The sequence below is a fragment of the Plasmodium yoelii genome, assembly GCF_900002385.2.
Source record: "Plasmodium yoelii strain 17X genome assembly, chromosome: 14".
Lineage (NCBI taxonomy): Eukaryota > Apicomplexa > Aconoidasida > Haemosporida > Plasmodiidae > Plasmodium > Plasmodium yoelii.
The window spans coordinates 1,858,274-1,872,132 of NC_036186.2; the positions used below are offsets into that span (position 1 = coordinate 1,858,274).

At 22.5% G+C, this 13,859-nt stretch overlaps 5 protein-coding genes across 5 annotated transcripts; 1 reads left to right on the forward strand and 4 right to left on the reverse strand.

The window, feature by feature from the left end:
* Positions 1-129: 129 nt before the first annotated feature.
* On the reverse strand, positions 130-1,542 carry PY17X_1447300 (uncharacterized protein; the record flags this gene model as incomplete). Its single annotated transcript, XM_722760.2, has 1 exon — positions 130-1,542. One exon carries the CDS (start codon positions 1,540-1,542, stop codon positions 130-132), a length of 1,413 nt encoding a protein of 470 aa, XP_727853.2.
* A 2,567-nt stretch (positions 1,543-4,109) lies between these two features.
* On the forward strand, positions 4,110-7,237 carry PY17X_1447400 (vacuolar transporter chaperone, putative; the record flags this gene model as incomplete). The annotated part of the gene is made up of 2 exons (XM_022957634.1): positions 4,110-4,209; positions 4,419-7,237. 2 exons carry the CDS (start codon positions 4,110-4,112, stop codon positions 7,235-7,237), a joined length of 2,919 nt encoding a protein of 972 aa, XP_022812992.1.
* Positions 7,238-7,728: 491 nt separating this feature from the next.
* PY17X_1447500 (subpellicular microtubule protein 2, putative) lies at positions 7,729-8,662 on the reverse strand (the record flags this gene model as incomplete). The annotated part of the gene is made up of 2 exons (XM_718880.1): positions 7,729-7,887; positions 8,045-8,662. 2 exons carry the CDS (start codon positions 8,660-8,662, stop codon positions 7,729-7,731), a joined length of 777 nt encoding a protein of 258 aa, XP_723973.1.
* A 1,203-nt stretch (positions 8,663-9,865) lies between these two features.
* Positions 9,866-11,023, reverse strand: PY17X_1447600 (ATP-dependent protease subunit ClpQ, putative; the record flags this gene model as incomplete). Its single annotated transcript, XM_022957635.1, has 5 exons — positions 9,866-10,176; positions 10,310-10,436; positions 10,576-10,614; positions 10,761-10,844; positions 10,961-11,023. The coding sequence occupies 5 exons, from the start codon at positions 11,021-11,023 to the stop codon at positions 9,866-9,868; spliced, it is 624 nt and encodes a 207-aa protein (XP_022812993.1).
* A 1,054-nt stretch (positions 11,024-12,077) lies between these two features.
* Positions 12,078-13,382, reverse strand: PY17X_1447700 (WD repeat-containing protein, putative; the record flags this gene model as incomplete). The annotated part of the gene is made up of 1 exon (XM_718882.2): positions 12,078-13,382. One exon carries the CDS (start codon positions 13,380-13,382, stop codon positions 12,078-12,080), a length of 1,305 nt encoding a protein of 434 aa, XP_723975.2.
* Between the last annotated feature and the right edge of the window lie 477 nt (positions 13,383-13,859).

The window sequence follows — 13,859 nt, forward strand, 5'->3', positions numbered from 1 at the left end:
CTACAAAAAAAAGTGCGAATTCAACAAAATATAGGAATTACAATTTCTCGAGAAATATGATCATAAATATGTAACTCGGTAAAAATATATATATATGTCTCTGGTAAATTAGGGGGGAAATCTTGATGATTACGATATATCTGTCATTGATGGGGCTCTGTAAGATTTGTCGGGGGCATTAAAATTCTCAGAATCCATGTGTGGATAATTATTTATATATTCATGAGAAGTATTGTCTAATTCACTAGGTACATTATAACTTTTGATTTTGTCATGATTACAACAATTTTTATTTTCTAAGTAGTAATAATCATTTTGATTGTTTGTAGTTTTATCATTGGATCCAAAATGGGAAATATTTTCTTTTTGTAAATTCAAATCATAGTTATAAACATTATCATACTCTTTCTTATTATATTTGACATCACTATTAGGTAATGTTTCATTGATATTATATATTTTTGAATATTTTTTTAAATTTTCATCTCTACATGGATAATTATCCGAATATTTTTGATAATTATCCGAGTTCAATTGGTAATTATCCGAATTTATTTGATAATTATCCGAATTTATTTGATAATTATCCGAATTTATTTGATAATTTTTATCATAGTTATGTTGTATATGATCTGGATAATAGGAATTATTTTTTTGTTCATCTAACCAAATATTGTGGATATTGTCATTAATTTTAGCTGGTTTTTCAACATCTTCTTCATAATTATAATTCAAAATATTTTTTATTCTATTAGAATTTATCCATGGAAAGTTTGTTCTTCTTACCCCTTTATTTTCATCAGGTATATTTTTTTCAGTTGGTCTTAATAAATGAAAAGAGTCCTTATATATATTATTATTTTTTTTTACACGAACATTTGGTTGATTCAATTCTGTTAATGGTGTTAGGGTTCTATCCAAATTATCTCTTGCTTGTTTAGGTAAATTTAATCGTTCTTTTTCAAAAGGCCCATCAGGATTAGCATGTGGTGGATTTCGATTTTTTATAATTGGCAATTTGTCACTTCTTTCTGCATCTTCTGAAACTGTTAAAAATCTGTCATTTTCTAAACTTGATTTATTATGTGGAGCAGATTTACCCATAATTCTTTTCCATGTATGATATGTTTTTTCTAAATCATATTCATCAATATTAATATTAACTGTTGCGCTTCCACTTTTTCTTCCTACACATATACTCATTTTACCTTGCATATCAGGCACAAGTTTGGTTTCAAAATATTTTTGTTGATTATCATATGTTGAATAAGAAGTTAAAAGTCTTTTAGCTGGATACATTTCTAATTCTTTATGATCAACATGATTTAAAATATTTTTCATTTGTGAACTATCACCTTTTATATAAGATATTTTTTTTCTTGAATTTAAATTTAATTCTGTTATTCTGTTACACACAACCCCCGCATTTTTATTTTTATCCATATATAAACCACAATTTTGAACAACAAGTTTTTTCCCTTGTTTATTTTCCAACCCTTGAGGAATTTCTCCATTTTGTTCACTATTTGTATATTTGAACATTTTTTTTTTTTTTTTTTTTTTTGTGAAATAAAACAGTTTTATTATTTTGTATTATCCCCCTTCTTTGATAAGGAATGTGCTTGAATTTGTCTATACAAATAGAGATATAATTATACACACATATAGATATATTTGAAAGCCAAAAACTGCTATAAGGGACAATATAAAATAAATTGTAAAAAAAAAAAACAAATTATGTATATTATATAAAATACGCACAAAATATTAAGGGGGAAATATCAAAAAAAAAAAAAATATATATATATATAACAAAATGGCGAAATGCTTAAAAAAAACGGAATTAAAAAATAAGTGTATCATTTAGTTAAAACTATTTCATGACAAAACAAATATAAAAAATATTTAGAAAATATAAAATATTCTACAAAATAATGATTGTCATTTGTGTCATCCTGTTCTTAATTTTTTTAATAGATGTATTATACAGATGCGTTAAAAAAAAAAAACAAAACAAATCATAGGTGTTATTATATTTATATAAATATGTATATGTTCAAAGGTAACAATCTTTAAGTATATATTCTTTATCTACAAAATTTTGTAAATCTTAATTAAGACAAGGTTTTGAAATAACAACATTTATACTATATACACTTTTTTATGTATATTATGTAAATATTACACAAACACTGGATATGTATTATTTTAATTTATTTTTTTTTTATCGCAGTTCCAAAAAAATTCTTTTAAGTTGAATCTTTAATTAAATTCTGCAACATTTATAAATATACTTTTTGTCTTTTCTTTTCTTTTGTTCTTTTTCTTTTTTTTTTTTATTTATAACATACGATTAGTGTTAGTTATTTTAGATCTTTTGAAAATAGAAAAATAACATTCAAAAAATTTAACATAATTGAGAAAAAAAACAAAAAATATATATATAATTGTGCAATTCGAAACTTTTATATTATATTGCATATTTCATATATTCGGTAAGATTATATATCATAGGAAAAATTAAATAAATAAGAAAATAATTAAAAAAAAAAATTATATATATACAACGCTTGTGCATTATATCCTTGTTTTGTCATTGACTTTTTTTGCACACATAAGCCAAAATAACATTATCTACAATTTGGAATTAAAAAAAAAAAAAAAATAATAATAAGACCTTAATAAAATACCAAAAACAAAAAGAAAATAAGCACAGGGTTATTCTTATAAAATACAATTCTTAACAATTTTTGTGAGTATTTTAAAACACTCAAAATAATAGAACTATATATTATATTTTTTTAATCTTTAAATTAATAATTACAAAATACCAAATTTCTATTCCTATTTTTTTTGAAGCACACATATACACGCACACACACATTTTTTTTTTGAAAAGTTCCATTGTTTTGAGTATATTTTTTCTATTAATATATATATATGTATAGTGAATTTGTGGAATGAAATTATAAGATTAAAAATTGAATTTGTGTCTTTTATTATGTAATTATATTTTTACTAGTTTTACCCTATTCAGCAACATAGTTAAACGTTCAAATCAGAATGTAAATTTTTTTAAACATACAATTAAAACCTTTCTTTTTTTTTTTTCTGGATATTTTAATATAAGTGTATATATATACAATTGTAAAAAATATATAAATAATGTAGAAATGTAAAACGGTTAAAAAAAATAACTATATATATTTTATACAATTTATAATTTTATTTAATCAAATAGAAGCTCGAAAAGAATATTTTGCTCTTTATAGAAAATGATAACTTTCTATATAATTTCTTATCCCTTTTTAGTATACAATTTTAGTCTGTTTTTAAATTAAGAAATGTTTATTATTTTATCAGATCATACAAAATGTATAGAAAAAATAATATACATTTATATACATAGATTATATTTTTCGTATTCCAATAATATATACAAAAGTCCGATATCATTTTTATTTTGTTTATCTCATTGTTGCCTTTTTGGAGATTTTTATGGATATTTCGACTTTCTTTATTCGGAAAAGTTTTTTTTTTTTTTTATAATTTGTTCATAAATAATGATGCTAAAAAATAACGCAATTAAAAAAAATAATAATAATCTTATATTTCTTTAAATTTAATATAATAACATGAGAAATATAGTTTTCTTAAATTAATTGGATTTATATTTATGTGTAAAAATAAAGAATTTAGTTTACAAACATGCTTAAAAAATTGTATTATTGTACTGTTCTTAATTTGAAAAAAATAATAAAATTAGTATATTCACATATAATTTATTATATATATTTATCTTTATTCAATATATTATTCATATGTGTATACCACATTAGAACATTGAACATAAATTTTGTAAGGGGAAATATAGAGGTCGTTTTTTGTAAAATAGTTAACTTTGAAAAGCAATATATTTTACAAAAATCAAATAAAATAAATAATGATATGAAAATAGTATGAATAAGGAAATACACCATTAGGGTATATTATTAAAAATGTTTATAACACACTTTGTACAAATTTAATAACATTCATTTTATTTATCCTATATATGATCTATCTTTTTTTTCGTTGTCGTTTTTTTTGATTTTTGATAAATATTCATAATGAAATTTCGCAAAAAATTACATGAGGAAGCTCATCCAAAATATCGAGATCATTATATTTCATATAAAGAGTTAAAGAATGTTATAAAACTGATAACAGGTAATAACATCCTTTATATATTTGTATTATATTACTTAATGTGTTTATTTGTTTTTGATCCATATATTAAGATGAAGTATGCTTATATTTTTAAATCATATCATTGAAACGGTTGGGAAATAACTTTCTGCATTTTTCCCATTTTTCACGTATTCCCATTTTTCACGTATTCCCACTTTTCACATTTTCCCCATTTTTGGGTACCTTAGGAAATGATACGTCTACATATACGATAAAAGAAATTACCACAAACTTTGGAAATATAAGAGCTTTAAGCGGAACAGAATATAAATCGCCCGAATCTCGATTTCAAGATATCTTAAATGCAGAATTGGATAAAATTAATAAGTTTACTGTTGTAATAATAAAACAATGGTTTAAAGAAGCTGAGATGTATTATAAAGAATTAAAAAGAGGAAATGATGAATCTATAGATATATTAAATATAGAAAAAAAATTAAATGAATTAGGTAATACATTAATATTTTTAGAAAAATATAAACATATAAATTTTATAGGATTTCGTAAAATTACAAAAAAATTTGATAAACATAATGGTAAAACAGTTAGCTCTTCATTTTATATAAATGTTGTAATAAAAAGTTTTTTTATGACTTTTGATATAAATTTTTTAGTATATTTATTATCGATATGCTATAAATATTATAGAGATATAAAAAATAAAAATAAGATTATAGAGGTTAAAGAAAATACAAAAGATGAACAAGACATTTTAAATAATAATGTGGAACATAATAAAAATGTATCAAATAGTGATAAAATTTATAATTCATTGATAATTGAAAATGATAATTTAGTTAAAAAAGATATAAATATAAAAGAGAATAATTTATTTAATAATACATCCAAAACATCAGATTTGTGTATACAGACAAAAGAAAATGTAGAAAATACAAAATATATTGTAAAACTACAAGATTTAATATCAGCTAAAATAGAAATATGTAAGCATTTTACTTTTCAATATTACGATTTAAAAGAATGTGATATTCCTACAAATTTTAACAATTTAATAGATATAATATCAACAAATAAAATACAAAATTATTATATAACTGTATATTTTGATGATCCAATGTTAAACACTTATCATAATTATATTAATCAGAATTTACAAAATAATGAATGTATTAGAATACGATCTTATATTTATTCAAAAGATGATGATGAAAAAAATATTAAAAAAAATACATATATTCAAAAATTTAATTTATATGAACCCAGTCATGATGACAATGAAAAATATATTCTTCCAGAAAAATTAGTAAACACAAATTTAGAGATAAAAACAGTAAATGATTTATATTCAGAATATATATATGATATGTGTAATAATGATAATATTATAAATGAAAATGATAAATTTCCAATAAATGATTCAGCATTTCAAAAAAAAAAAAATTCTGACCATATTACTTCTAAAACAGATGAGTCAAATTTGGTTAGTACAAATAATAGTGTTAATAATATAAAAAAAAAAGATGATAATATAACACAAAAATTTATAGAAAAATACATTTCTGAGATTAAAGAAAAGAAACTTAAAAGTTATATTAAAAGTAAATTAAATAGATTGCATTTTTATAATGAAAATGTAACAGGATATATCGACGAAAATATATCTTATTGGGCTCATAATGATAAAAGAGACATTTATAATAATGATTATAGTGATGATGATGAAGAAGAAGAAGAAAATAATTGTGTAGAGGGGGATATAAAAAGCGATATAGATGAAAATATTAACGCTACAAATATAATTGACACTATCAATAATTTAAATGAAAAAAAAAGTATTCGAATTGGAAAAGGGAATAAGAAATATTCCTATTTTGATCATGCTATTATTGATATTAGTATAAAAGAAAATACTGATAAAAATATAATACTTCAATTAAATAACCTTAAAGGTGTTAAAGAAATTTGGGGATATTCTTCTTTTCTTCAAGGTATATCCTTATTTTATTCAAATCATATATCAACTTATCCACACTGGGTAGTTTATACACATACCAACCTTACAAAATCGAAAACAATTAATAACTCAAAAAAAAAAGAAAAAAAAAAAACGGAATATTACTCAGAAAATTATAATAAAGAAAATTGTGTCAGTAACGGGAGCAATATGATGGTCTCTGAAAATATGAATAATTATACAAATGGAAATGCCAAAAAAAAAAAAAAAAAAAAACAGAAAAAAAAATCGGAAATTAATTGTGAATATAAAAAGGGTATTACATACACAGGCGCGTCTGCACGAATTGCACACCAAAGTGAAGTTATATTTAGAAATGAAATAGAGAAAAATAAATCTTTCAATAATACATACCATAGTATTTATGATTCTAAAAAAAATATACATCCAGAATGGAATGGTAATGATAAATACCATGATAATAATTGCAATAAAAATTACAATAATTCTGATAATAACCGAATGAAATATTCCAACGCAAATAAATGCTTCCCAATTAATACATATACAATAGAAAACACAAATTTTTATGAGCCTCTTTTAGATTCAGAGTGTGATACAAGATGTGAAAACTTTAAGTCACCTTCTGGTACCATTTTCTCATTTTTTAAGCGTTTGTTTTTTAAAAAAAAACAAATTTTTGATAATAAAATCCCCAAAAATTCAGTAGTTCGAGTGGAGCCTAAAACATTTTTTGCTAATGAAAGAACCTTATTACAATGGCTAAATACTAGTGTACTACTTTCAACAATTTCTATAACCCTTCTTAATTTCTCAAATTTTTATGGGTTTATTTCTGGAATTATTATGGCACCTGTTGCTATTTTTTTTATTATATATTCATTTTATATTTATTTAAAAAGAGCCAATGCACTAATTAATAAAGAACCCATAGATTACACCGATAAAATTGGTCCCGGAGTTTTAGTCGTTACATTGACATTTGCATTGTCAACAGTTGTCATACTAAATGTATACAGTCGTTTCATTGGGATCCCATATAAAGGCGGCTCACCAGTAAATCAAAAATGAAGCGGAAATATATTCATGAATTTTAATAAATTTAATTTAAACAAATTTATGATATTTCAAAAACCAACATAAACATTGTTTTATATTAACAAAGTTTAAATCGCCTCGTAATGATAACACAATTTCTATATAAAGATAAACCCCTATATAGTATATATTCGAAACAAAACATGATATAAAAATATAAGATAAAAAAATATATACAGAAATGGAGTAAATCTTCGCAATGTATTTGTGTTTAATTCGATTCATATAACATGCATATATATATATGTGGAAAAAACTGAAATGAAAATTATCTTTAACAGTGTTTTAATAACCCGAAGAAAAATTATATAATTATTAATTTTATAAATATATGTAAATGTTTGTTGCACCTTGAATTAAAATCATATATATAAATATATGTGCTCATGTAATACATATTCATTGTTTCTTTTTTTGTCATATAATTTTAAAAAAGTTTAAAAAACAAATCACAAAAAATATGATTATCTAATATTTAGTTTATTTTTATTTTCACTTTCAACTGTTGGGCACAGCCAATATTTATCTGGAGCTATGTTATCACTTCTATGAATGTCAGTAAATATGGCTTGTGCTTTGCTGCTCTTATTGGTACTGGATGCATCGTCTCTTGGAACTATTCCCTAAAAATCCAAAAAAATTATATGAATAGAAATATGTACACACGTGTTTATGTTGAGAAAAAAGCATGATATTTATTATAAAACCATATTTATTACCACACAACACGATTATACCCAAAAAAAAACACAAGCAATTAAATTCGTATTTATTAATTACCATTTTGGTATGAACAAACGAGTCCCTTCTGTTTTTTCTAGCATCTTGTTTTTTATAAGTTGCATATGCATCAAATTCTGAAAAGTTTTGAACAATAATATTGGAACAACCAGGCTTTCTTTCCACCATAATTTCTGTTCTACCACTTGATTTATCTGTTACCGCATATTTCGTAGAAAAATATTTATCGATTTCACTATCATTAACATGCCTAGATAATGCTCTTTTCGGTGTTAATACATGTCCTTTGTCAGAAAAAAAACGTTTTGAATCATTTAATTCTGTACCACTTACATTATTTTGTATAATGTCCTTTAATATTCCCCCATGGTTGTTTATATCATGTTTAACTCTTCTATTTCTTATATCGATATCATTTTTAATTTCTGATTGCAAACCTGCATAATTCATATCATTGCTTCTGTGTTTGCGATTGTATTTTAAAAAACATTCATCTGCTATATGTTTTTTCTCATTAGGGCAATTATGCAAAATTTCATAAATGTTATTACCACATGAAAAATTATTTCCATTAAATACAGATCTTTTTCTGATATCAAGATTTTTTAAATGGTCCAAACGTTCGGAACTCAATCCAGCATAATTATAATGTTCCATTTTCTAGCAAATTATATAATAATATTCACAATTATCAAACAAATAAATGAATGGTGCGAACAAAAAAGTGTACATATATATGTGTGCAGTGAAATAAAAAATAATGATAAAATACAAAAGTATAATATTTAGTTTGTAAATAAATAAATATTTATAATGGATATTATTATCTACACACGAATGAACAAATAATGATTATAATAGAACAAATGTCCATTTAAAAATATATGGATATATGATTATTACAAGCTAAAAAAAACATGCTTAATAACAATTTATAAGACAAATAATTTTTTAAGAATTTTACATTATACATATATATATATGTTTACATGCGTATTATATATATTTTTTGTCATTTAAATATTTTATAGGATTTCGGCACTGTTGTTTTTTTATATATATCAATTTTCATTATTAAAATATAAAATCATTTGTTTACACACATATAAAGATTCTTCTGTTGTCCATTTTTTTTATACCGTTGCATATTGGTGCTATTTATTTTTTTTTTTTTTTTCTTTTTTTATAAAAAAATCATATATATTGCCTGAACATTCAGGCGTTTATGCATTTGCAAGTATTTACATGTATATATAATAAATAAAAAAAACATTTTTTTTAATAACATATAAATGTAAATCGTATAGAAATGGCTTAAAATATGAGAAAATTCTAAGCAATAAATATCATTTTATTATATAATTGATACATAACAAAAAATAAGATAATTTGAAAATGCTTTAAAAATATACTGTCATAAATGGTCCCTTATTACATTCTTTTGTCTTATCCTGTTATGTTCATTATTTTTTTCATTTTTTTTTTTTTTGTTTACTATAAGAATATTTTTAGCTAGATATAAAAAAAATAGCTGCATATTCAGTTCATTATTAATATGAAAAAATGTTAGACAATAATAGCTTTTAAATACTTTTTAAGGTAAACATTGTATTTTTAATGAGGGTTTATTTAAAAAAATTATAAATGAAAGTATATTGATAATTTTATATAAAAATAAAAAAAAAATAATTTAATATGAATTTTTTTAATCAATAGCAAATGGGACAATGCCCATACCATGCCTCGCATATATATATTTTGGAGGGATGCATGAATTTATTACTACAAACATATATATTTATGCATATATATACAAATTCATTTGTTTATATAAACATATGCACGATAAAAAAAATAATTCTACAATGTTTCGCATATAAAGTTATGATTCGTGTGACAGCACATATCAGCTGCAATATTCATAGCTTTATAAGCAATGTCCTTAGCAGATAAATTTTCGATATCGTATAAAGCCCGTGCGGCTGCCATTGCATATGGACCTCCCGATCCTGTGCCTAAAACATTTCCAGATGGTTCTAAAACGTCACCATTTCCAGTTACCTCTAATAAAGTGTCCTTGTCGGCCACTATTAATACTGCTTCCAAATGTCGTAAATATCTATCAGTTCTCCATAATTTGGCTAATTCAACACAGCTTCTCAGAAGTTGATCTGCACATCCACAAATAGAACAAAAATGTATATATATTTATGTTTGTATATTAAAACTATTATACTTTCATGCAAAAATATAAATATTTAAACGCTCCAGTTTCTTATGTATACTAAAATAAAAATTATTTACTTGGATATTCATCAATTTTGGTTTCGAATTTGTCTAATAAGGTAAAACAATCTGCTGTAGCACCTGCGAAACCCATTAAAATGTTATCTTTTAGCCTTCTTATTTTTTTCGCGTTTCCTTTAACTATCTAAAAAATTGTGAATATGTATGATATATTATGAATAAATGGAAATAATTGATATCGATAAACAAATAACTATCCGTAGTGAAAAATAAACACTGTATTATTATATACATAATAATTTTTTCATGCAATTTGCCCAAACCATTGTTCCTTGGGAAACCATTCCATCACCGATTAAACACTAGAAACGAAAAAAATAAAAACCAATGTGTAATAATACATTTAAAATGTTATATTATAACGAATATATGGATATATAATTTAAATGGAACTTGAATTTTCATTATATTCGCACATTTTATATTATTTTCCTTAATAAAATTTTACCACTTCATTGTTTTTGCGTACGCATAATATCGTAGTTCCATGCCGCGGTATTACAATTTTTCCATTATCGGAAAAGTAGCTTCTCTATATGATTAAAAAAATATATATATATGTATACTCTATGTTTGGTCCTTTGTATGAAAAAAATAAAACATAGTTATGAGAAATAAGAATGTATGTATTTATTTGTATGTACTAACTTGAATTGCTGTGGTTATTTGCTTTCGTGGTTTAATTATATTTGAAAGGGATTTAAAAAACATTTTTCTCTTTTTATAATAAGGCGATTAAAAAGGTAAATTTAATAACATTATTAAGACGTATTCGCTCTTAAGTGTAGAAAACACTTTTAGTGTTATGCATACAAATGCGAATTAGTGTTATCCTTTTTTCTCAAAAACATTAAATTATAGAATATGCAAAGAAAGAATATAACTGTAATAATAAACAATAATAAAATATAAATTAAATTACAGTAAAGCATATGGTAATCATATGAATTTTTTTATGCATTAAAAGAAAAAAAAATCGAATTAAAAAAGAAAAGTCTCCATAAGAATTTGGATTTATTAACCTATTATATATGTATATGTATATATATATTTATTTATTTATAATATATTATCACATGAAAAACTTTCTTTTAATAAAATGTTAAATTATTAATATGTATGTGAATATAATGAAAAGAGATTGAATTTATTGTTTTGAACATATGCAAAGGAATAAAATTGTGAAATATCGGATGGTATGAAACTATTATTTAGGGGTTATTTGTTTTATTGTATTAAGATATTTTTTATTCATAATTTGAATTGTTCTTTTTAGTGAAAATTAAAAAATTATTGACAAATAAAATATAAATATTAAGAAACATATTTTTATTATTGAAATTTTAGCTTTATAAATTTGAGGTATCATTCCAAAAGACGAAATAAAAAAAAAAATTATAATTTATAAAATATTATGAAAAACAATATGATAAAAAAATGTTGTAGCAAATTTTTAGATAATTATGGATGTGTAGGATTGTTAACGGAATTCAATTTATTCTCCTCTATAACATTTTTTGTAGATATGTATCACATAATTGATTTAAAAAATATATGCAAACACATCCACACATGTAAACAAAAACAAAAATAAGAATGAAAATATTATTATTCTTCAAAATGTAAATATTCATACACATATTAATACATCCATTGTATGTAGCACCATCCTTATACAATAGTTCAAAATATTAGGTATTTCATACAATGCTTTGCATATAAGGAACTAAAAAAAAATTTGTATTTTGGGGATGACAGATTGTTATTAATATATGCCATGTTGAGCAAATGTAGTTGCCATATTAATCAATAAACTTTCATCATTTTTAAAGATTTGGTTATATTCTTCTGGAATCGTGGTTTGACTAATTTCATCAATAATATTTATTTTTGTATCATCTTCATATTCAAGAACTAAATTTGGTAATTCTACTAAGTAAGAAAATTGTTTATTTGATGGGACATAAAAATCGATAACATTTCCTCCATATTTTAATGTTTTTATAGGATAACAATTATATATATCCCATATTTTTAAGCCATCTTTACCTAAAGAAATCATAAATTGATTTTTGTCATTAACATAACATTTTATTATATCATTTTTATGACCTATAAATGTAGTAAAATTTTTTAAATTAAAATATGGATTATTTTGAGAATAGTTTTTTAAAAGTTTATTATCTTTAAAATTTTCATCTTTGTATGATTTGTTATCTTGTTCATCATTCTTTATTATTTTTACATAATCACTATTACATTTATTTATTTTTTCAAGGTTCGGTTTTTTACATTCTTTACATTCGTTGCTATGTTCATGCCCATTTTCAAGCAAACTAGCAATTGGTATTCGAAATATTTTATTGCCTTTACATAAATACAAATGTGTATTAAATGGGTGATTTGAACATATATATGAACAATTCATTGAATATGTTTTTAATATTTGTATTGGTTGATTTGTTTTTAATCCCCAAATATATAAACTTCCATCATTAGTTAAGGAAATTAATGTAAAATATGAATCATATATATTTGGTGTTATTGGGAGAATTTGCTTTATACTTGTATTTATATCATGTTGATAAAATAACATTGGTTTAGTTGCACTTTTTTTTCTTAACATGTCATGTAAATTATATACATGAATTATATTATCATCACTATATGTATATATAACATTTAATGTTTGATCAATTATTATATCTTTTATACATCCAAAATGTGCCTGAAATGAACTAATTAATAATCCTGTTATAGAAGACCATATATATATATTTCCTGTTTTATCACCTCCAAAAATTAATTTTTCATTTTTTGTTAATTTAATTACATTTATATATACGCGTAAATGTTTTGTATATATTGCATTACTTTTTGTGGATGAATATTGCGTTATAATTTTTCTATTTGCATTTAAAATTAAAAAATTTCCATTTTTAAGCATACATATCTTTTTCTCATTATCTTTAATTGATTGTTCAAACTTATTTTCACATCTTTCATTATCCGCATTTATGCAAAGTATATCATAGTTGTCATAAATTAGCATTACTTTGTTCTGTTCCATTTTTTTGTTATTTACTTTCCTATATCACAATTTTCTGTATTTCGACGTTTATCCCTCATTTATATGTATACTTAATCATGCATATCTGAGCATAATCACGTATATATATATATATATATATATATATACAGTTGTGGAATGTAAATTTTATTACATTGAGATATATCTTTTATTCTTCCTTCCTCTATACAAAGATTGTCAAAAAATAATTGTTTGTATTCCTCATATGTTTTATAAGGTTAAAAATATAACTCGAAATATTTATGGGCGTGTGATAACTCTTCCTAACTCTTGATTAATAACAAAAAATATATGAATTCTAAAATATGTATATAATTTTATTCATAAAATTTTTAGGGGGCGTATTCATTTGAATACATTTTAATAAATACTTTAAAAAAAAGATAAAATAATATATGAAATGCGTTCCAATTTTATATTCTAGATTTTCTTCCACTTTCTTTTGTTTTTAAAAAT